We start from the raw sequence: 21,987 nt of genomic DNA, 5'->3' as shown, positions 1-21,987 counted from the left end.
AGCAGAAGGAAGGAGCGCCTTACACCTCCTTTGGTAGAGACATATCCACGGTATCACCTTAAAATTACATCCCCTTGTATTGCCAATTTCAGCCCCGAGAAAAAAGTTTCCTGCTATGCGCTCAATTTGTATCTGAATTTCGTGCATTTTTGTTTTCTTTCCTGCTCACGACCTTTATTCATACTTGGGAGGGCATGAGCTATCATGAAAGGCTGGATAAGACTTGGGATGATTTCTTCCGAGCTTCGGAGGCTGGAGGGAGATCTGATAGAGCTTTGCAAGATTATGAAAGGCACAGATGGAGTAGACAGGGAGTATCTGTTTCCCAGGGAAGAAATATCTATTACCAGAGGGCATGCATTGAAGGTGAGATGGGGTAGGTTCAAGGGAGATGTGAGGAGTAAGATTTTGCTCAGAGAGTGGTGGATGCCTGGTGTGGTGGTAGTCACAAATACATTAGAGGGTTTAAGTGATATTTAGATAGGCACACAGATGTGAGGAAGATGGAGGGATATGGACATGGAGTAGTTTGGAGGGATTAGTATTTGTGTGTTTTTGATTTGGTTTTTACAGTTATGGTGCAAACAGTCCTGTGCTGTAACTGTTCTATGTTCTATGTACACGGACCAGATACAAGTTACAGGTCTCTGCTGTTCTCTCTCAGCCAGCACCATTCAGCGCAGAACAGGCTCCTCTGGCCCTTTGGGCTACGCTGCCCAGCCGTCCCCTGATTTAATCCAAGCCTAATCACAGGACAATCTACAGTGACCAATTAACATACCAACTGGTAGGTCATTGGACTGTGGGTCAAAACCAGACCCACGTGGCCACATGGAGAACACACAAACTCCTTATAGCAGCGGGAGTCTCTTCTGGTCTCAATCTTATTACGTCTTTTGTTCTTCTTATGATCCCCCTTCTCTTCAAGATTTCTGATTTCTAACTTTCCTCATCTCCGATGAAAGATCAAAAACGTCTTTCTCTCTGCCGGACAAAAGAAATGGCTAACACAAAGTACACTGCAGAGGCTGTGGTCAAATCAACACGTAGAAACAAGCTGGATGAACTCAGCAGGTCAGGTAGCATCCATTGAAACAAGCAGTCAACGTTTCAACGGATGCTGCCCGACCTGCTGAGTTCATCCAGCTTGCTTGTATGTGTTGAAAAGAGATGGTTGTTAGACTTCAGGAGGGCACGGAGCGACCACTCTCTGCTGAACATCAATGGCTCCTCGGTACAGATCGTTAAGAGCACCAAATTTCTTGGTGTTCACCTGGCGGAGAATCTCACCTGGTGTCTCAACACCAGCTCCATAGCAAAGAAAGCCCAGCAGCATCTCTACTTTCTGCGAAGGCTGAGAAAAGTTCATCTCCCATCACCCATCCTCACCACATTCTACAGGGGTTGTATTGAGAGCATCCTGAGCAGCTGCATCACTGCCTGGTTCAGAAATCGCACCGTCTCGGATCATAATTGATAGTAATTGATCAGCCATGATCTCAAAATGGCGGTGCAGGCTCGAAGGGCCGAATGGTCTACTTCTGCATCTATTGTCTATAAGACCCTGCAGTGGATAGTGAGTTCAGCTGAAGGGATCATGGGGTCTCTCTTCCCGCCATTACAGACACTCACACCACACGCTGCATCCACAAACCAAACAGCATTGCGAGGGACTCCACACATCCCCTGATACAAACTCTTTTCCCTCCTGCCATCTTGCAAAAGGTACCAAAGCATTCGGGCTCTCATGACCAGACTGTGTAACAGTTTCTTCCCCAAAGCCATTAGATCTCAATTCCCAGAGTCCACACACACACACACACCTCTCCACTCCCTTTGCAATTTTTGCTCATTTCTTTCTCAATTCCTGCTAAAACATTGTTTACATTGTTTACATGTACATCATTTATTATTATATTGTAATTTGCCCTTTACTGTGCCTATTGTCTTGTTTATTAATTATTGTACTGTCTTGTGTACTTTATGTAGTCCTGTGTAGGTCTGAAGTCCAACGTAGTTTTGTGTTGTTTCACATAGTCTAGTGTAGTTTTGTGTTGTTTCAGGTAGTCTAGTGTAGTTTTGTGTTTTTTCAGGTAGCACCATGGTCCTGGAGGAACGTTGTTTCATTTTTACTGTGTACTGTACCAGCAGTTATGATCGAAATGACAATAAAAGCAACTTGACTTGACTTGACCTGCTGACAGTTTCCGATATTTTCTGGTTTTATTTCAGGTTTCCTGCATCTGCGGACAAGTTCAATTGAATCCGACTCCCAAAGCAGAAGATTATGCTTTCGCTGGATTGACCCTTAAGGAAATGAGTGGGAGCCCAACCAAAATGAACAATGAGTCCCATTCTAAATGTAGTGTGTGTACTGGAGATTATATTCCCAATGAAATGGACCGCTTTCTACAGAATAATATTCCCATTTGAAATGAAACGTGTTCAAACAGATTGATATTCCCAAAGGAGCCGACTGCATCCATTGTATAATGAGATTTTGCAAGATGGGAAACTGCACAAGGAAACAGTATCAGGAATAGATTACATAGCTCTTTCAGTTTATTTTGTTTCAATGAGATTAAGGCTGAATTGTGTCCATAAACCTGGCAGTTCCCCTGTAGCCTTTAATCTCTTTGTTTAACAATAAATCCAAAGTTAGATTTATAATTAACAGTTTACCTGCACCAACTGCGATACGTGCAGAGAGATCCACATTTTCACCAGTCTTAGCTTTTGAGACTGCTCACTGCCTCCTCCCTCGGTCCTAACCCGAACCGGTTGTCTAAGGATTCCCACCCACCAGAAATCATCTTGCTCCACTGACCCCACCAGTTCCCCATACCAGCTAACGAACTTCAAACCGTCACTTGGTAAATTGGATGGATATCCTTGTTCATATCAACTTTCCTCACAACTTAATGTGATGTTTTATATAGAACAGTACAGGCCCTTCAGCCCATGATGTGCCAGCCCTTTAACTTACTCCAAGATCAATCCAGCCCATCTTTTCCACACAAGCCTCCATTTTTCTTCCATCCATGTGCCTATCTAAGAGTCCCTTAAATGTTCAATGTATCTACCTTCACCACCACCTACCACTCTCTGTATAAAATCTCTACCACTGCCATCCCCCTCTATAATTTACTCCTTAAAGCTATGCTCCCTCATTTTAGCGATTTGGACCCTTGAAAAGTCTCTGGCTGCCCACTCGACCTATGCCTATAATCGTCAAGTCACTGCTCGTTCTCCTTTCCTCTAAAGAGAAAAGCCCCAGCTTGCTCAAACTATCCTCATTATACATCCTCTAAATCAGACAGCTCTTCTGCACCCTCTCTACAGCTTCACATCCTCCCAATAATGAGGCAAACACCATATTCCGAATGTGGTCATTATTACAAACAAAATACTTCAGGAATGTTTGTAGAGCAGCATTACTCAATCACTCAATCACTCGACCAATGAAGGCCAACACACCACACACCTTCACCATGCCAAGTTACGCTGAAACTTGGAGGTATCTCTGGACGCAAACCCCAAGATCCCTCTGTTCCTCCACACTGTTAAGAATTCTGCCATTAACCCTATCTTCTGCCGTCACATTTGACCTTTGAAAGTCAATCGCTTCACATTTTTCTGGATTGAAACCCTATCTGCCTCTTCTCAACCCAGCTATCAATGTCCCTTTGTAACTTCTACACAATCCACCGCACCACCAAGCTTTGTATCATCTGCAGACGTACTACCCCACGCTTCCACGCTCTCATCGATTTCATTTATGACAGGAGTTCTTAACCTTTTTTCTGTCACAGAGTCCCACCATTAACTGAGGAGTCCGCGGACTCTAGGTTACAAACCCCTGATTTATAAGGATCACAAAGAGTTTGATGTTGCAGTGTTTGCTGAGCTTGGCAATTGGCTTGCAGACGTTCCACCACCAGTCGAGGTGACATCCTCAGTTGGTGTTCCTCGCTGGAAGTGCTCGTGTTTATGTAGGCCCTCATCTGCTTGTCTTGGTCCTGGTTGGCTATCCCTTTGTTGACCTTTGAATTCTGTTGGTTCACGTTTCCCAGGCTCTTAGGGGTTCATAGATGGGGCCTATATAAATGCGAGCACTCCCAGAGGGCAACACCAGCAATTGCACACCAAGGGTGTCAACTCAACTGGTGATGAAACTGCAAGCTAGTTGCCACACCGTGGAATCAAATGCCTCAACCTGAGCTACCAATATTCACCACCATCCTAAGTCACAAAGAATAGGGCTGCAGTCAGAAAGTAGGAATACAGTTAGAAAGATGGCCCACCAATTCATAGACTACCCCTGGAAATGTCCTCACATTTACTCCAGCTCTAATTTCACTGCCCGAACAATCAAATTCCTCACCCAGTATCTTGCTGATGCTGGAGTTGTGCATGTCAGGGTACGTCTGAAGAATCTTCCTTCGCTCGTCCTTTGCCCAAACCATGAAAGCATTCATAGGTCGCTTGATGTGCTCGTGATTGCTGCCTCTGGGTTCATAGCCTTTTGCCCCGGGAAGAGCCAAATTTCCTGAAGGAAGAAAAACAAATAGATTATGACTGAGTATTTGCTGGCTTCCTATGACATTGAAGGGAATTGACATGTACAGAACAACGGAGTTTTGCGATCTTACCACAACTGGGACACTGAGCCCAGTTCTGGTCTCCTCAAGGTTATGGTTGTGTTGGAAGAAATCCTGATGAGGTTTGCCATGCTGTTCCCTGCGACATCTTACGATGAAGCACTGAGCAGGATAGCTCCAAATTCATTGGAGTTAAGAAGGATGACAGGAAATATATTTCAAAGCTGACATTATCTGGGGTGGCACAGTGAAGCTTAAAGAAGTGATCCTTACAGTTCCGGTAGTTCCCGGTTTGATTCCAATCTCTGGTGCGGCCCATGTGGGGTTTGTCTGTTCTCCCTGTGTCTGCAATGGTTTTTCCCCCATAACCCAACAATATGTAGGTTGGTAGGTTGATAGTCCAGTGTAAATTACCCCTTGTATGATAGTGAATGTGAGAACATAGCAGAGGGGAAGTTCATGAAAACATTGGAAGGATAACAAAGCAAAGATTTAAGTCAATTGGTGGTTGATAGCATGGAGTAAATGGGCCAAACGGCCAGTTTCCACAACATATCTCTTTATGGCTATTCTTGGAGGAGTTATGATGGCTGAATATGCTGTACTCAACTTCTCGTTCACTAGAAACTCCTCATTAACGAAAGTGGCGACAGGGATGAGAAAGACATCGCCCTCACTGCCCAGGGAAGGGCGTGTCATGCCACATACCTTCAGAGTCGTTGCTTATGTTGAAGTCCTCATTTCCACTTGCTGCTCTGCCATCATCTCCTTGCTTTGCGTGTGGAGACTCCGTTACCCTTGAGTCCTGTGGGGAGGTGCACGGTTAGAGTGAACTCCCTAAGGAAGATAAGTGCAGGAGCAGAGTCCCCTACCCCTGACCATGTAAAAATCCAACTCAATGCAGCAGACTTTCTCCAACAGTCCTCTAATGGGGCAACATTTCCTCATGAAGCAAAAATACTGTGAACTTATACCGAGTGGCCACTTTATTAGGTACACCTCTTCACCTGCTGATTAATGCAAATATCTAATCAGCCAATCATATGGCAGCAACTCGGTGCATAAAAACATGCAGACATAGTCAAGAGGTTCATTTGTTGTTCACACCAAACATCTGAATGGGGAAGAAATGGGACCTAAATGACTTTGACCCTGAAATGACTGTCTGTGCCAGACAGGGTGGTTTGAGTATCTCAGAAACTGCTGATCTCCTGGGATTTTCATGCACAGCAGCCTCTAGAGTTTACAGAGGAGGGTGTGAAAAACAAAAAAAACATCCTATGAATGGCAGTTCTGTGGTTCTGAGGGGTCAGAGGGGAATGGACAAATTGGTTCAAGTTGTCAGAAAGGCGACAGTAACTCAAATAAATCTGTGTCCCAACAAGTTTGTGTAAAAGAGCATCTCCGAATGCACAATGTCTTGAACCTTGAAGTGGATGGGCTACAGCAGCAGAAGACCACAAACATTTCCACTTTATTAGATACCTACTGTACAGAGTGTAACATACACAATATGCGCATGGAACCCAGCAGGTCAGGCAGCATCTATGGGGAGGAACAAAGAGGCAACTTTTCAGGCCAAGGTGTTCATCAGGACTGGCAAGGAAGGGGGAAGAATGGGGAGCAGTACAATCTGACGGGTGATAGGTGAAGCCAGGTGAGAGGGGAGCCGGGTGGCTGGATGAAATGAGAAGCTTGAAGGTGATAGGTGGAAAAGGTAAAGGACAGAAGAAGGAGGAATCTGATAGGAGAGAAAGAGTGGGCCATGGGGAAAGGGAAGAAGTAAGGAACCAGAGGGAGGTGATAGGCAGGCGAGAAGAGGAGTATGGGTAAGAGGGGATCCAGAATGGGGAATAGAAAAGGAGAGAAGGGAGAGGTGGGGATTAATGATTAATCTTTCTTTATTTTAATTATTTGTTTCCTTTAGATAAAAAACTGTAAAATGTTGGCATTAACTCTTAAATTCAGAAATAGTCTTTGTTATATTTTTATTCCATTACAGTGATTTACTGAAGTTAATGAAGGACTGTTGAGGTTTTTATTCTACTACTGCTATATCACAGGGTCAAGAAGAGGAGGGACTGTACCCTGGGGAAGGAATGTCTGGATGCTGGGGAAGCAGATCCAAAGATGCAGGGAGGCAATGGTCAGAGGCACTGTAGGGTAGGATATACAGAGGACTCCACTTAATTGGGCCATCAGTTCATCAGGACAGCTCCTTATTTTGGGAAAGCGAAGACTAGTCAATAAAATAGCTGTGATTCCTTTAGTTTAGTTATGACACTATGCCACTTAATTGGAGCAGGAGACTGTGGCCGTGCAGTTTCTAACTAGCGTCAGACACTACACCGAGCTCAGAGCGAGCACTTTTTAAATAACGTCAGTCGCGTGTGACAATGTTCAATGAACAGTGATTTTTCTTGTCAATAACTATTAGGAACTAATACAGAGTTTTATAATACTGTAGTAATATTGATTGTGTTCTAATTTGGTTTGTATTTCATTTAAATACATAATTTCTTACTCATTTAGCGGTAGTTTGTCTATTTTTATACTATTTTGTCTATTTCCATGAAACTTCGGTTAATTGGGACAGTCACTTAATTGGGCCAAAATTGTACTTGTCCCAGTGTGTCCCAATTAACCAGAATCCACTACATAAAAGCACTCGCGAGGAGAGTGGCGGCAATGTATACAACTTGCATGGCATGGTATAGTGTAATGCTTTACAGCACGAGTGACCCAGGTTCAATTCCCACTGTCTTCTGTAAGGAACCTTTAGGTTCTCCCATGATTTTGTGAGTTTCCTCCAGGTGTTCCGGTTTCTTCGCATATTCCAAATATGTACGGGAAAGTTGTGGGCATGCTATGTCAGCGCCAAAAGTGCGGCGACTCTTGCGCGTCCTTGGACTGCGTTGGTAGATGACATGAATGGCACATTTCGCCATACGTCTCAATGTCCATTTGTCTCAATCTTGTGCTATGGTTGAATGTACGTGGTTGCTGGCAGTTCTCCTCCTTGCCAGAAGGGGCCACGGTGCTCAGTAAGTTGGTCTTGTGGTTGCATGTTGCATCCCTAGCGGAACCACCGGGCAATCTACAATGACCAATTAAATTACTAACCAGTACATCTATGAACTGTGGGAGGAAGCCAGAGCGCCCAGAGGAAACCCACACAGTCACAGGGAGGATGTACAGGCTTCTTTCAGACATTGGAATTGAACTGCAAACTCCAGTGCTCCAAGGTGCAATAGCATTGCGCTGACCGCTAATGCTACCGCAGTAGCAGAAAAGCTGAGCCAGCCAGGGCTTTTCTCTTTAGAGTGAAGGAGAATGAGCAGTGACTTGACTGAGGTAATATATGATGATAAGAGGCATATACAGAGTCAATAGCCCACCCCTTTCTCCCAGGACGGCAAGGGCTAAAATGAGAGGACATACTTTTAAGGTGGTTGGAGAAAAGATGTCAGAGGTAGGATTTTTTTTTAAATACAGAGAGTGGTGAGGGGTGAATGCATGCCAGGGGTGATGATAGAGGCAGATACATTAGGGTCATTTAAGATAAGCATATGGATGAAAGAAAAATGAAAGGTTATATGGGAGGAAAGGGTTAGATTAATCTGAGCAACACAAACAAAATGCTGGAGGAACTCAGCAGGCCAAGCAGTTGAGGAGTAGATTTAAAAGGTGGGGGGAGATGAAAAGGTGCCCCCCCCACCTCCAACTTTTAAATCTGTTTGCTTCTCAGCCTTTTCTTTCTCCAGTCCTACCGAAGGGTCTCAGCCCAAAACGTCAACTGTAACTTCTTTTCCCATTGGTGCTGCCTGGCCTGCTTTGGGGGTGGGGGTGGGGGGAGGTGTGTGTGTGTGGGGTGGGGGGGGGGGGGGGCTCGGATTTCCAGCCTCTGCAGGTTTTCTCTGGTTTGTGATCAGATTGATCTGACAGTTGGTTAAAAGATCAACACAACACTGTGGGCCAAAGGACCTGTAATGTTCTATGTTCTGCATTCGTATCCTTGTTTTCAACTGCTTCCTCGTCTCTCTCCTTCCCATTGCCAAGTTCTCCTCAGTCCAACAAGCTTTGCAAATTCTGATCCATAAATGCTTGACCACTAGCAGGCATCGGCCTGGACCCAGCCTCTGAAATTGCCTCTTTCAACCTGACCTCTGGTGATCTAGAACATCTACAAGAGCTGGGAGTGTAACACCGCTAACTCTCCCTTGGCAACATAAAATATATGTATGGCTTCTTTTCTGGACGTCTCCTTGATCACCTTATTAAGTTGCTGTGGCCTGGTGATGCTTTTTTCTTCAGCAATGCTTCTTCATAGATTTATGAGCTAAAAGGCCTTCCAATATATTGTAAGGAAATATGGATTATGTGAAATATTATGTTGTCAGTATTATCATTATTTTTGTCTGTTCATGTACATTTTTTCAAAACATTGCATTGCATTTTTTCCCTGTAAGTGCTTGGAAGAAAACAAATCTCAAGGCAGGAAATTAAATTTACTTTGAATTTTGAATATCCCCTGACCTTTCCTTCTCCAACCTCTCTTGGAGATTCACATCCATGAATTCTCTCCCAGCCCTACAAGCACTGGAGATCTCTGGTCTCCAAGCATCCCACCACAAGAGTATTGACCAAAAACTGACCCAGGCAACAGACTTGTTCAGACATGTTTTCTTGGTAGGTCATTAACCTGAAATGTCAACACTGCTCTGCCCTCCACAGTTGCTGCCTGACCTGCTGACGTCCACACTCACATCATCTACATCAAGGGAGCTGTAGTGGAGCGTGTATCAAGCTTCAAATTCCTTGGTGTCCACATTTCCGATGATCCCACCTGGTCCCTGAACTCCTCCATCCTGATCAAAAAGGTGCAATAGCGCCTTTATTTCCTGCGGAGCATCAAGAAAGCTCACCTCTGTCCCAGGATACTGACGGACTTTTACCGCTGTACCATTGAGAGCATATTCATCAACTGCATCTCAGTGTGGTGTGGCAATTGTCCCGTATCAGACTGCAAAGCACTCCAGCGTGTGGTGAAAACTGCCCAGTGGATTATCGGCACCCAATTGCCCACCAGTGAGAACATTTACCATAAATGCTGCCTGGGCAGGGCGAAAAGCATTATCAAGGATGCATCTTACCCTAACCATGGACTTTCTACTCTCCTCCCATCCGGTAGGCTCCACAAGAGCCTCTGCTCCCACACCAGCAGACACAGGAAGAGCTTCTTCCCTGAGGCTGTGACCCTGCTGAACCTCACATCACAGCACTAAGCAGTATTGCACCCATATTGTACTGTCTCAGTACGTTTATATTTGTGTGCTGTAGTACTTACTTTTTATTCGCACTTATTTTGTAAATAACACTATTCTTTGCATTTCTGGTTAGATGCTAACTGCATTTCACTGGCTTTGTATCTACACTTGGCACAAAGACAATAAAGTTGAATCTAATCTAATCTAAAGTATCTCCAGTATTTTTGGCTTTTAGTTCAGATATCTGGCGTGCCTATGAAAGGCTTGGCATAACACTCTTACAGCACCAGGGGCACGGGTTCAATTCCTGCTGATGTCTGCTGCCTGTAAGGAGTTTGTATGCCTGCCCGTGACCACACGGGTTCCCTCCAGGTACTTCAGTTTCCTCCCACGTTCCACAGATACGTGGGTTAGGGTTGGTAGTAAGTTGTGGGCATGCTATATTGACGCCAGAGGCAGGGCGACACTTGTGGGCTGCCCCCGAACCCTCAGACTGTGTTGGTCTTTGAAGCGAGCATTGCACTGTACGTTTCAATGTCCACGTGATAAATAAGGCTAATCTTTGAGTTACTGTGGAAGTCCAAGTGGCTGTGGACAGAGTAAGAGGCCAAAATTGGTGAAGTGCCCACTACACTGTCAGGACTAGGTGATGAGCACTTTGAGAGTTAATGGCAGTGACGATCTTTAGGGAGGGGGACAGGCAGGTCAAATTCATTTTCCTCTGGTCCATACTGACCTTTTCCTTCCTGCCATTGTTTGCACCAGGGCTTTCCATTGCCCGACTCTTCCCAAGAAAGATCTGCTTTGGACTCTGTGTGGCCTTCCCGACTGTATCCTGCTCCACCGGATAACCTGGAGGGCACAAAAACGAAACTGGAATGTAAACTCGCGGCCAGCTTCCCAGCTTCTGGAGGCAAAAGCAAAGCTCAGCAGAACCAGCCCACGGGGCATTGAGGCAAAGGCGCCTGGGAGCGAGATGGAAGGTCATCTTCAGACAGGGCCCTAACCACAAAAACCCCTGTAACTGGACAACAATGCTCAACTGCAGCCTGCTCCTGGCCTTGCACCAGGACATCAGGTGTGAGACAGAAACTACTTCCAGGCCCAGAAGGCTTCACTTAAGCAATCTAAAGCCAGTGGCTTTTGAGAATGAGCTCAGGAAATATTCCCACCAACAGTGGGGTGGTAGAACTTTGGAAATCTGGTTTGTGAACACCGACTGCTATCAGATTAATTTAATGATTTTTGACTTTGCACCAGAGGAGATACTGGGGGATAAGGAGAAGAGGTGTTTACTTGGATGCAGGTCACATGTCAGCTGTCATCCAATCCAGTGCTTGGAAGGGGTTAAGGCAGAGAGACCTGCCTGCTGTTCCGTTATATGGACAGCCTCTTTCTCTTGAGGAATGGACCCCTCATATTAAAGGCAACATAGAAACATAGAAAAACCTACAGCACAATACAGGCCCTTCAGCCCACAAAGCTGTGTCTTTACCTTAGAAATCACCTAGGGTTACCCACAGCCCTCTATTTTTCCAAGCTCCATGTACCACTTGGGAAAGGCACTCATTGGAACAACTGGGAAGGGCTCAGGGAGGCTACGCATTAAAATCCGAGAGGGAATTCTATCAGAAGCATGGTGGAGCAACAGGCCACTCAGCCCTTCCAGTTGGCACTTAATCTCCCCTCCACCCTCCCTCCTATCCTCATTTAACTCTGTTGGTATAACCCCCTGTTCCCTTCCCTCTCTAATTTTCCCCTGCATCCCTGACCACATAATCAGAAATTTGGATCTCTTGGCGAATGTGTGTGGTTAATTAGTTGAACAAAAATTAACACATCAAGTTGTCATCCATCATAATAAGGCAAGTACATACATAAAGGCAGAAACATAACGAAAAGCATATACAGCTAACCAAAGTATGCTCTTTACATATTGGCTATAAGTAAGCATCTTTCTTTGTACTCCTGCCTTTATATATCTACTGCTGGACACGGGCAGAAAGGCCAGCATTTATTGCCCATCCCTCATGACTTGTAAGATGGCTGTGTGGTGGCTGCTCCACCTGCATTAATTCTGTGATGTAATGGAGCTCCCCCTATTAGGGCTTAACGATGCTGAAGGATTGGCATGCTATATGCAAACCTGGAAGGCACTCGACTTGCGAGCAAAATTCCAAAGCAGCACCGCTCGTGTCCTCCTAGGAAAGATATGGAAGGGCCACTGCACAGGATCGTAAAAAAGCTGCAGAGGGTTGCCAACTCAGCCAGCTCCATCGTGGGCAGTAGCCTCCCCGGCACTCAGGACGTCTTCAAAAGATGATGCCTCAAAAAGGCAGCGTCCATCATTAAGGACCCCCCAACACCCAGGACATGCCCGCATCTTATTGCTACCATCAGGGAGGAGGTACAGGAGCCTGAAGACACACACTCAAAGATTTAGGAACAGCTTCTTCCTCGCTGCCATCAGATTTCTGAATGGACAATGAACCAACCCATGAACACTACCTCATTACTTTTGCTCTCTGTTTGCACTGGTTATTTAATTTAATTACATACATAAATATTCACACACACACATACACATAGTACATAAATACACTGCTGCCGCAGAACAACAAATTTGATGACATACGCCAGTGATATTGGACCTGATTCTGATTTAGAATTGGGAGTGGGTTGTTGTCAAGGAAGACTTTGTTGCTAAGTGTAAGATATATGCTGTTTTAATTCAAAACTCTCGAGGTAAGGTTCCATTGTCTGATAATACAGGGTGTTAACGCAGGAAAAGTAGACAAAATAAATCAGGAAGTGTGACTTTGAGTTGTCGTCAGAAGGAGGGGTTTTAACCAGATCCGCCCTCAAGGTCTGAGAACATTGGGAGGGAGTGTGACTACTTTAGTGAGGGCTGAGGAGGGAGAGGTGAGTTGTGTGTGCTCTTGGCTGCTGCCCAACTAAGGAAGAAGAACAGGAAGGAAACGCAGGTTCAGTGACTACGGGGACACAGAGGAAGTGAGTGTGATACAGACAGGGCTGATTGGTGATGATGTCAGACTTAGAAAAATGCCAATCAGAAATCTAACATTGTCTTGTCCTCTGTCCAAGAGTCAGAGGTCGGAATTCTTAGCAAATTGTCTCAGGTGTCCTAGAATGTGGGGAAATGTCCAAAAGGAGAAAGAAAGTCAAGGCAGAGGGGTTAACTGGATCCACAGTACAAGAGTGAAATGACAGCTGACTGTCCAACATGCCCTCAGATCCAGTCTAGACCATCTCATTATCTTCTCCAACAGAATTGGGTGGTAATGAATAAGCTGCCAGAGCAGGCCTTTGTTTTGCCTCTGGATATTGCCAGAGGAGATGATCTACAGCAGACATAGACAGAGAGTAGATGCACAGAAGCATGTGTAGCATGCAGACAGCCAGACAATAGCACACAGACAGAAAGAGGAAGACAGACGCTTAAGACAGTCAGACAGAGACAGTTGCACAGGGACAGAGACAGACTGACACTACAGACAGTCAGACAGAGACAGTTGCACAGAGACAGAGACAGATACCACAGACGGTCAGACAGACAGATGTACATGGATAAGCGACAAACAATTGTTTCCCACACAATGAGCCACAGATGTACACTCCACACGAACACATGTGTTCATCTTGTACTGGAAATGAGACTTAGCTTTCCATGTATTGGAACTAGTGCTGTCTCACACCAACTCACTGGGATAACCAGGATAGAATGACATGCGGGAAAGAGGTCAATCCTACTGGGAAGTGGATACCGTGCACCCCTCACTCCCCGTGCCTTCCAGCTGCCACGTTTGCAGCTATTTACTCATTAACTTATTGCAGATGAAACTGAGCAATTTTGGGGCCCTGCATTTATTACATTCCCTCCCATCTTATGGCACTTTGGCATGTTTCTTAACAGATTTTAGACCGTGGTTGGACAACTCAAAGTAGCGAAATTCTTTTCACACAATCATCTATCTTTAGGGGTTTAACGGTCCTGCTCAAACAGCAAGGGAGAATCTGCATTAAATATATCTCATCGGCTCTCCCCTATTACTTCTCATCTTTGCTTTGCTGGAATTCTCCTGTACAGTACTTATAAAAGCCAGAGAGAAAGGACTTACAGACTCAGATTTGGAGAGGGAGGAGTGTAACTGGGAAATAATTGTGGGATCGCTGCGTTTACATTTCTTCCTAATTTTCCTTTCGAAAGAACACCTCTGTCAGCCTATTTCCTGACACAACTTCCTCCAGCATCACCTCTCAGCTGTTTGCCTTTTGTAAACCTGTTCCTCCCTGAATTCCCATTGGCTCTAACAGTTTTGCCCTACTACCTCCACCAACTGGGAAGGTCAGTTGGCTGTGGAGACTATTCTGCATGTGTGGGACATGAGACGACAGCCTGGGGGAAGCTCTTAGCACATCACAAAAAAAGCTGCCAAACAGGCTTCTGGCTTGACACACAAGCTTAAAATGTAAAAATGAACAATTACTGACCCCAGTGAATCCTCCAGAAAACTTCTTTACTTATCATTTCTATTAAAGAAAGGCAGTTGAAAAGGAAAGTTAGTATCCTACCAAATAAAGAGATCTGTGAAGTCCCCCACCCAATGCAGAAGCCTTTCAGTCACAGTGAAACACACAGCAAATATTGCACTTCTGCTCGGAGTGTGGGTGCTGGATTCTGTACCTACTTAGACCCAACACAGGTTTCTGAAGCCAGAATAATCTGCCCTTGGTAATTTACCAAGCATTCTGCTCACCCAGAGCACAATAAGTGATTTGTGATTACATCAACAGGAGGAAACCTCCTCCTGTCTCGGTCAGCTGTAGTTCCAAACTGGTGAGATTCAGATTCACAGTCACAAGCCCTCACTGTCACAGGTTGGGCATGTTTTCTTGGATTTTCAGAAGATCTTTGACAAGCCACAGCTCATGGGGCTACTAAACAAGATAAGGGCCTGTGGTACTACAGGAAAGACACTAGCATGGATTGAAGATAGACAGGAACCAAGAGTGGGAGTAAAGGGTTGGCTGCCATTGACTAGTGGTTTCTGCAGTGGTTGGTGTGGAGACTGCTTGATTTCATGTTACATGACAATGATTTAGATGATGGAATTGATGGCTTTCTGGCCAAGTTTATGGATGATAATGTCTACTCAGACCTGTGAGGCCAGCGTTGGGCATTTTCATGCCTTACAAGGTGTGGAACAGAAGGTGTCTCCTCACACAGACATTTTGCAGTATTTTTCTTTATTTTACGAGGTCGAGTTGCGAGCTCAACACTCAACCCAGCACGGACGGAAAGCGTTCTCGGGAATGGCCCGACTGGATTTGAACCCGGGAACCTCCGTTCAGAGTCCGGCGCTGATGTCACTGCGCCACCAGCCGTCCTACCTGAGGAAGTAGGGAGATAGATTAAGAGAATGGACAAAGAAGTGGTAGATGGAATATAGTGTAGGGAAGTGTATGATCATGCACTTTGGTAGAAGGAATAAAGCCGTAGACTATTTTCTAAATGGGGAGAGAAGTCAGAAATCAGAGGTGCGAAGGACTTGGGAGTCCTAGTGCATGATTCGCTAAAGGTTGATTTGCAGGTTGAGTCAATAATAAGGAAGGTAAGTGCAATGTTAACATTAGTTTTGAGAAGATTAGAATATAAAAACAAGGTCAGAATGCTGAGGGTTAGAAGGAACACATTTGGAGTGTTGTGAGAGTATTGAGCCCCATATCTAGGAAAGGATGAGCTGGCATTGGAGCGGGTCCAGAGGAGATTTTCAAGAATGATCCCTGGAATGAAAGGGTTAACATACGAGGAACATTTGATGGCTCTGAGTGTGTACTTGCTGGAGATTAGAAGAAAGAGGGGATCTAAGTGAAGCCAACAGATATTGAAAAGACTAGATAGAGTGGACAGGCAGACAGTATTTCCAGTAGTGGAAGAGTCTAGGACAAGAGAGCATGGCCTCAGAATAGAATGACGCTCCTTTAGAACAGAGACAAGGAGGGATTTCTTTAGTCCGGTTCAATCCCAGCCTCAGACAATGTTTGTGTGGAGTTTGCATGTTCTCCCTGTGACACTGTGGGTTCCCTCAAATGTTCGGGTATCTCCCCATGTCTTGAAGACACACGGAGTGACAGGTTAACTTCTTCTAGAGTGCAGGCGGATGGTAGAATTTGGGAAAATTCGACCAAATTTTACCACCTACCTTAAATACATGATAAATATAGGATTGGTGTGGAACGAGTAAGTTAATGTTCAGCATCAGTTATTGACCAGTGGTTGGTGGAAGAGCCTGTTTCCTTGTATCTCTTTATGACCCGATGACATATGGGTCAGTGGTTTCACTAGCCACTGAAAACGGCTCCTAGCATAGATGAGGTGGGATATGGTAATGGGATGAAATTGGGATTAGTGTGAGTTGATGCTTAATGTTTAGCATAGACTCTGTGGGCTGAAGGGCCTGTTGTTGTATGGGTGTGAGTATGACACGGGCCAAGCACTCTGGACGGGGAAAGGCAAGCATTGAAAAATGCCATGGTGAATGCAAAGCATTTACTTTCACATGGAAATAGAGGCAAGGAAGTGGCCAGGCTCCAGTATAGTGCAGTGTTTGTTCTCACACCAGGAACAATAATCTACAGGAGCGTCCGTCAAACAAAACTGCCCATTGAACTGCACCAGTACGACCTTGTGTTCAAGAAAGCCGAAAATGGTGGAAGTGCTCTTCTGTAGTGTCCTATGTTCTCTGTACTAGAGGATGGAGGAGATTTACCAGGACGAATCCCAAAATGAAATGTTGCAGGTATGAGCAGAGACTGGACAGGCTAGGTTTGTTTTTCTTGGAGCGGAGTTGCTCTTGGGGGAATTGACTGAGGTGTACAAGATTTTGCGAGGCATGGAGAAAGGAGATTGTAGGAAATGGCAGAGATGTCTAGAGGGCACGGGTTTAAGGTGAGAAGCAGGAGAGTTACAGGGGTTTTGAGGAAAATATTTGTCATTCTGAAATGTAGCGCTTGAGAAAGTAATGGAGGCAGATGTGTTCACAACATTGGATGAGAGCCACACATCACGGACACAGACTCTTTGGGCCATCTGGCCCATGCTGACCAAACTGCCCATCTAATTGAGTCTGGCTTGTTAGTACTTAAAATATAAAGCACTACAGCATAGTACAAACCCTTTGGCCCACAATGTTGTGTCTATCCCGCTCTGAGATCAATTTAACCCTTCCCTCTTACAGAATCCTCCATTTTTCTATCATTCTTGAGAGTTTCTTAAATGCCCCTAATGTATCTGCCTCTACTGCCAACACCCTGGCAAGGTCTTCCATGCACTCACTGTTCTCTGTAAGGAACTTACCTCTGACACCACCCACCCCCCCACTCTTTCCTCCAGTCACTTTAAAAATATGACCCCCAAGGATTAGCCATTTCCACCCTTGGAAACAGTAGCTGGCCATCAATTCCATCTATGTTTGAATCATCCCATACACTTATTGGTCCAGTTTCCTTCCAATGAACGTGTTTTATTTTTTAAAATATATTTTAAAAGTTGTTACTGTATTTGCCTCAACCACTTCTTGTGGTAGCTTATTCTACAAACATCTCACCCCCATGGAAAAAAAAATCTGAATGAGCGCATGAATTGTCAAAGCCAACAAGTTTAGAAAGCAAGTACTGGAAAATGGGAGCATGGAAATAGTGCTGTGTGCCCAGTACAGTGCGGGTAAAGCCTTCCCAGCCACTGAGCGCATCTACATGAAACGCTGTTGTAGGGAAGAAGATCCTCAACACCTAGGCCATGCTCTTTTCTTGCTGCTACTATCAGGTAGAAGGTTCAAGAATCTCAGGACTTGCACCACCAGGTTCAAGAACAGTTACTACCCCTCAATCATTAGACTTTTGACCAAAAACCAATAACTACACTCACTTGCCCATCCATTGGAGATGTTCCCACATCCAATGATATCACTTTAAGGACACATTACCTTGTTATCTCATGTTCTCGTTATTTATTGCTATTTATTTATATTTGCATTTGCACAGTTTGCTGTCTTTTGCACTCTGGCTAATCTTTCACTGATCCTGTTACAGTTACTATTCTATAGATTTGCTGAGTATGCCCGCAGGAAATGAACCTCAGGGTTGTATGTGGTGACATATATACTCTGATAATGAAATTTACCTTGAACTACTATAGTTATGGATGTGGTGGCCTCTAGGATTCTATGATCCACAGGCGATTCTTCAAACCTAAAACGTTTGGCTGAATCTTCAAGCAGCAAAAAAGTTACAGGTAACAGAATATTAATATGCTCTTACTGTGTTACAGGCACGGTAGCACAGCAGTTAGCACAATGCTTTACAGCGCTAACCAGTGATCAACGATTCGGGCTCAATTCCCACCACCACCATTAAGGAGTTTGCACATTCGCCTTGTGATTGCGTGCGTGCGTGCGTTTCCTCCAGGTGCACCGGTTTCCTCCCATGTTACAAAGACGTGCGGTTAGGTTTAGTGAGTTGTGGGCATACTTCCGGCACTAGAAGTGCGACACCCCTAGCGGGCTGTCCAGCACGATCCTCGCTGATTTAAAACAAATTATGCATTTCAACATGGCTTTCAATGTAGATTTCACCAAGCTAATCTAATCTAATATGCCTTCCTCCAGACCAGCAGAATCACAAGGTTGAATGCAAGTTACCTCTGGTTAACAAGGAAGACGGTGTGCTCAGTTGCAGCTCCGACGCGGCTGCGAAGTTGGAAGGTGAGGGACCTCTCCTATGTTTAGCCTGTGGAGGTGACGGAGACTTTGAAACGTCTCCTCCTTTAGACTTGGCGGTCAGATTCAATGGCTGGGACGCTTCCTCCTAAAGCCAGGAGGAATTAAAGAGGAAAGATCAGATTTTCTAACCAAGGTTAAGTTACGCATTGTCCCCCACTCTCAACAGACATTCGAAAGCTGAGCAGAGCCTGGTAGAATCTGAAGCAACAAACCGTCTCCTGGAGAAACTCAGGGGGTCGAGCGGCATCTGTGGGGAAAGGGAATCGGGTCAAAGACTGGTGCAGATTTTCAATCGGAAGCATCGACAATTCTTTTTCCCCCCCAGATGCTACATGACCCATCGAGTTCCTCTGGAAGACCGCTTGTTGGTGCAGCTTTTAATTAGTCACACTTCTGGTCAGCTTATAGTTAAGCAGAGAACCGTTGGTAGCTGGGTCATAATAAAGGGACAGATAGACCTTCAATCATTGAAAGAGATTACCAGCATTCATACTCTTTACCAGGAAGGTTGGGCAAGGGGAAAATGAATAAAACAGTCAGACTGAAATGATCCTTCCACACAGATCGGTCAAGATGGCACCGAGGTGCGGTCTCCGTCAAGGTCAAGGCTCAGTCTTAGGTGTTTTTTTTTTAGGTTCATAGTGATGGTTTCGGGGACTGACAGGAAATTAGGGGTCAGGTGAGGGTTTAGGCAGAGACGTGGAGGCAGTAGAGGTTAGGGTAGAGTCTCGGCTTCGACTCTGCGCTCAGAGTTTGCAGGCCGGTGAGGTGGATGCGTGGCGAAGGACATCCATGGACGACGGGTGTTGAGCTGACGAGCACTGTGGTTGAAGACCAACGAGAAGAAGGACTGGTAGCTCCCTAGTCCGGTGAGATCCTCCCAGGTCGGCAGGTCTCGGGATTGGAGGTCCTTGCGGGCCAGAGGCACGAGGGCCAGTGAGCCTCTAGGTACACAAGTTGGCGAATATGAAGTCCGAGGCCTGGTAGGTTATGGAATTTGGGGAGGGGAGCACACAGCAATCCTCATCGAGCAGTCAGCAGTAGCAACGGTGAGCAGCTTCGAGCTCCTGGGCGTCAATATTTCAGAAGATCTAACCTGGGGCCGACGTAGTGATTCCATCATAAAGACAGCAGGCCTGTGCCTAGTCTTCATTAGGAGTTTGAGGAAATTCGGTCTGTCACTCTAGCAGATTTCTACAGCCATACTCTGGATAGTATTCTGACTGGTTACATCACCGTCTGGTATGGAGGCTCCAACACACTGGATTGGCAGCAAGGAGTTGTAGACTCAGCCAGTTCCATCGCGGCACAAGCCTCCCCATCATTGAGGACATCTTCGAAAGGAGGTACTTCAAGATGGCAGCGTCCATCACAAGTACCCTCACCATCGAGGACATGCCCTCTACTGTCAAGGAGGAGATACAGAAGCCTGAAGACACACATTCAATGTTTTAGGCACTTCACCATCAGATTTTTGAATGGTCCATGAACCTATCAACAACATCTCTTTTACACTATTTACTTATTTTATTTCTTAATGCATTTTAAATTTTTAAATGTCTTGCTCTGTACTCCTCCTGCAAAACAATAAATGTTATGACACACGTCAGTGACAATACACAGGATTCGAATTCCCTGCCTCATTTACCTGAGAGTGTGCAGGACTTGGCCCTGGCGTCCTCCTGGCTCCTGGGGGAGTTGGCAACAACTGCATGTTATAGTCACCTGGCAGGTGGAATGGGAAAACAAAATCAAATTAAAAATTAGAACTTGCAAAACAAATGATAGAGACCCCAGACAATCAAACACTAAACTAAAAACTTAGTCAGCTGTGCATTCTGTCTTCAATTCTCTCCACTTTTGAAGACACCAAGTGAGACCTTCCTGAGTAAAGGCAGCCCACTGTAGTTTACGCCGTACCCACTGACTGAATTCCACCATCAAGGGAGCCCTGGAATCTCCAAACACTAGCTTGGGAGAATAAAACTGAGCCTTAGCATATCCAGTGTCTGTAAAGTGGCTGGTAAAATGGGGATGTGGAGATTTTAAACGTTTGGCCAATCTGTTAATGAAGGGAGTTAATACACACCTGCGGTAAGAGGAAGACTTGTAAAGTCTTCTGTTCCCCTCCCCAACATTGTATCTTTTGGTTCATGGGGTGGGGGGGCACCATGAATCATTCTGTGGCCAGTGGGTCAGCGGTGGAAGTGTGGGGGGTGGGGGGGGAACTGAGACGCAGAGTCATATAGTCCAAAAACTGTCCTTTTGACCCAAATAGTCCATGCTGACCAAGGTTCCCATTTAAGCTCCATTTGTCCTATATTCCTCTAAATGACAGATTACTAACCTGGGGTCCTCATTTAATGATAAAGGTCCATGGCATAAAAAATATTGGGAACCCCTGTCCTAAATCTTCCTATCCATGTACCTGTCCAAGTATCTTTTAAGTATTAACATATCTGCCTGAACCAATTCTTCTGGAACCACGTTCCACGTATGGATCAGCTTCTAGGTCAAAAAAAAGTTATCCCACAGGATCCTATCAAATCTCTCCTCTCTCTCCCTTGAATACTGTGTATTCTAGTTCTTGATTCCCTGAAATTGGGGAAAAGACTGTGCACATTTACCCTATCTATGCCCCTATGGAATGGATGTTAGTTCTGGCCTGATATCCTTTGTCCATCAGCTTTATGCTGGTTTAACGAGTGTAGCGGTTACTTGAAAATAAACCAAAACCACTGAGAGACCGGGTGTGGGAATTGATACTGCGTGACCTGCTTTCAAGTAACTGAGTTTCAAGTCGAAAAAAAAAATACATTTGATGCTTTATTACGAAACCAACAAATGTGAACGATCTTGTAGTGATAAAAACTCATGAAACTAAAACTAGTGATCAGGGGCGTATCTACGGAAAATAGCGCCTATAGCAAGCACTGAAATTGCGCCCCTGTCCAAACATCTGACACCCAGCTTTTAGATAACTTTACCATAATATCAGCTCAAAAATACAAGTCAAGCTCGTTAATCTTTTAATTAACAAATTATGGCACTACATGAAAATTATAACTGCACCTTCCCTGCTTTCACTGATGCAAATTGGTCTACGGTCTGATCAAAGTCAGTTTTTTCAGTTTCTTCTCTTTCTACACTCAGCAAAGCAAGATCACAGGGTCTGCCTTGACCCATGGAGGTTCTCAAATATGAAAATATTAGTTTTAACTTGCTAAATGATCTCTTACAGCTGGAGATGGAAACTGCGATGGTTAGTATTGTCTGAACAGCAATGTGAAGACTGGGGAAGATGCCCTCATCTCCATA

General features: G+C 45.0%; 1 protein-coding gene across 5 annotated transcripts in view; it reads right to left on the bottom strand.

Annotated features, from left to right (window-relative positions):
• The window catches only part of LOC132381048 (transcription factor SOX-13-like), a 206,173-nt gene that overhangs the window by 10,234 nt on the left and 173,952 nt on the right, over positions 1-21,987 (bottom strand). For 4 of the 5 annotated variants that reach the window (XM_059950169.1, XM_059950168.1, XM_059950170.1 and 1 more), the window contains 6 exons: positions 20,318-20,394; positions 18,589-18,754; positions 14,381-14,419; positions 10,605-10,720; positions 5,310-5,406; positions 4,385-4,549 (listed from right to left, as the gene is read on the bottom strand). In XM_059950169.1, the coding sequence (XP_059806152.1) occupies positions 4,385-4,549; positions 5,310-5,406; positions 10,605-10,720; positions 14,381-14,419; positions 18,589-18,754; positions 20,318-20,394 (660 nt within the window). The remainder of the gene's footprint in view (positions 1-4,384; positions 4,550-5,309; positions 5,407-10,604; positions 10,721-14,380; positions 14,420-18,588; positions 18,755-20,317; positions 20,395-21,987) is intronic. The other variant, XM_059950167.1, reaches the window with a different exon arrangement.

This window comes from Hypanus sabinus, chromosome 25, assembly GCF_030144855.1.
Source record: "Hypanus sabinus isolate sHypSab1 chromosome 25, sHypSab1.hap1, whole genome shotgun sequence".
NCBI classification, from domain to species: Eukaryota; Metazoa; Chordata; class Chondrichthyes; order Myliobatiformes; family Dasyatidae; genus Hypanus; species Hypanus sabinus.
Note: the sequence above shows the minus strand (reverse complement) of the source record. Positions and strands in the feature narration are given on the sequence as shown.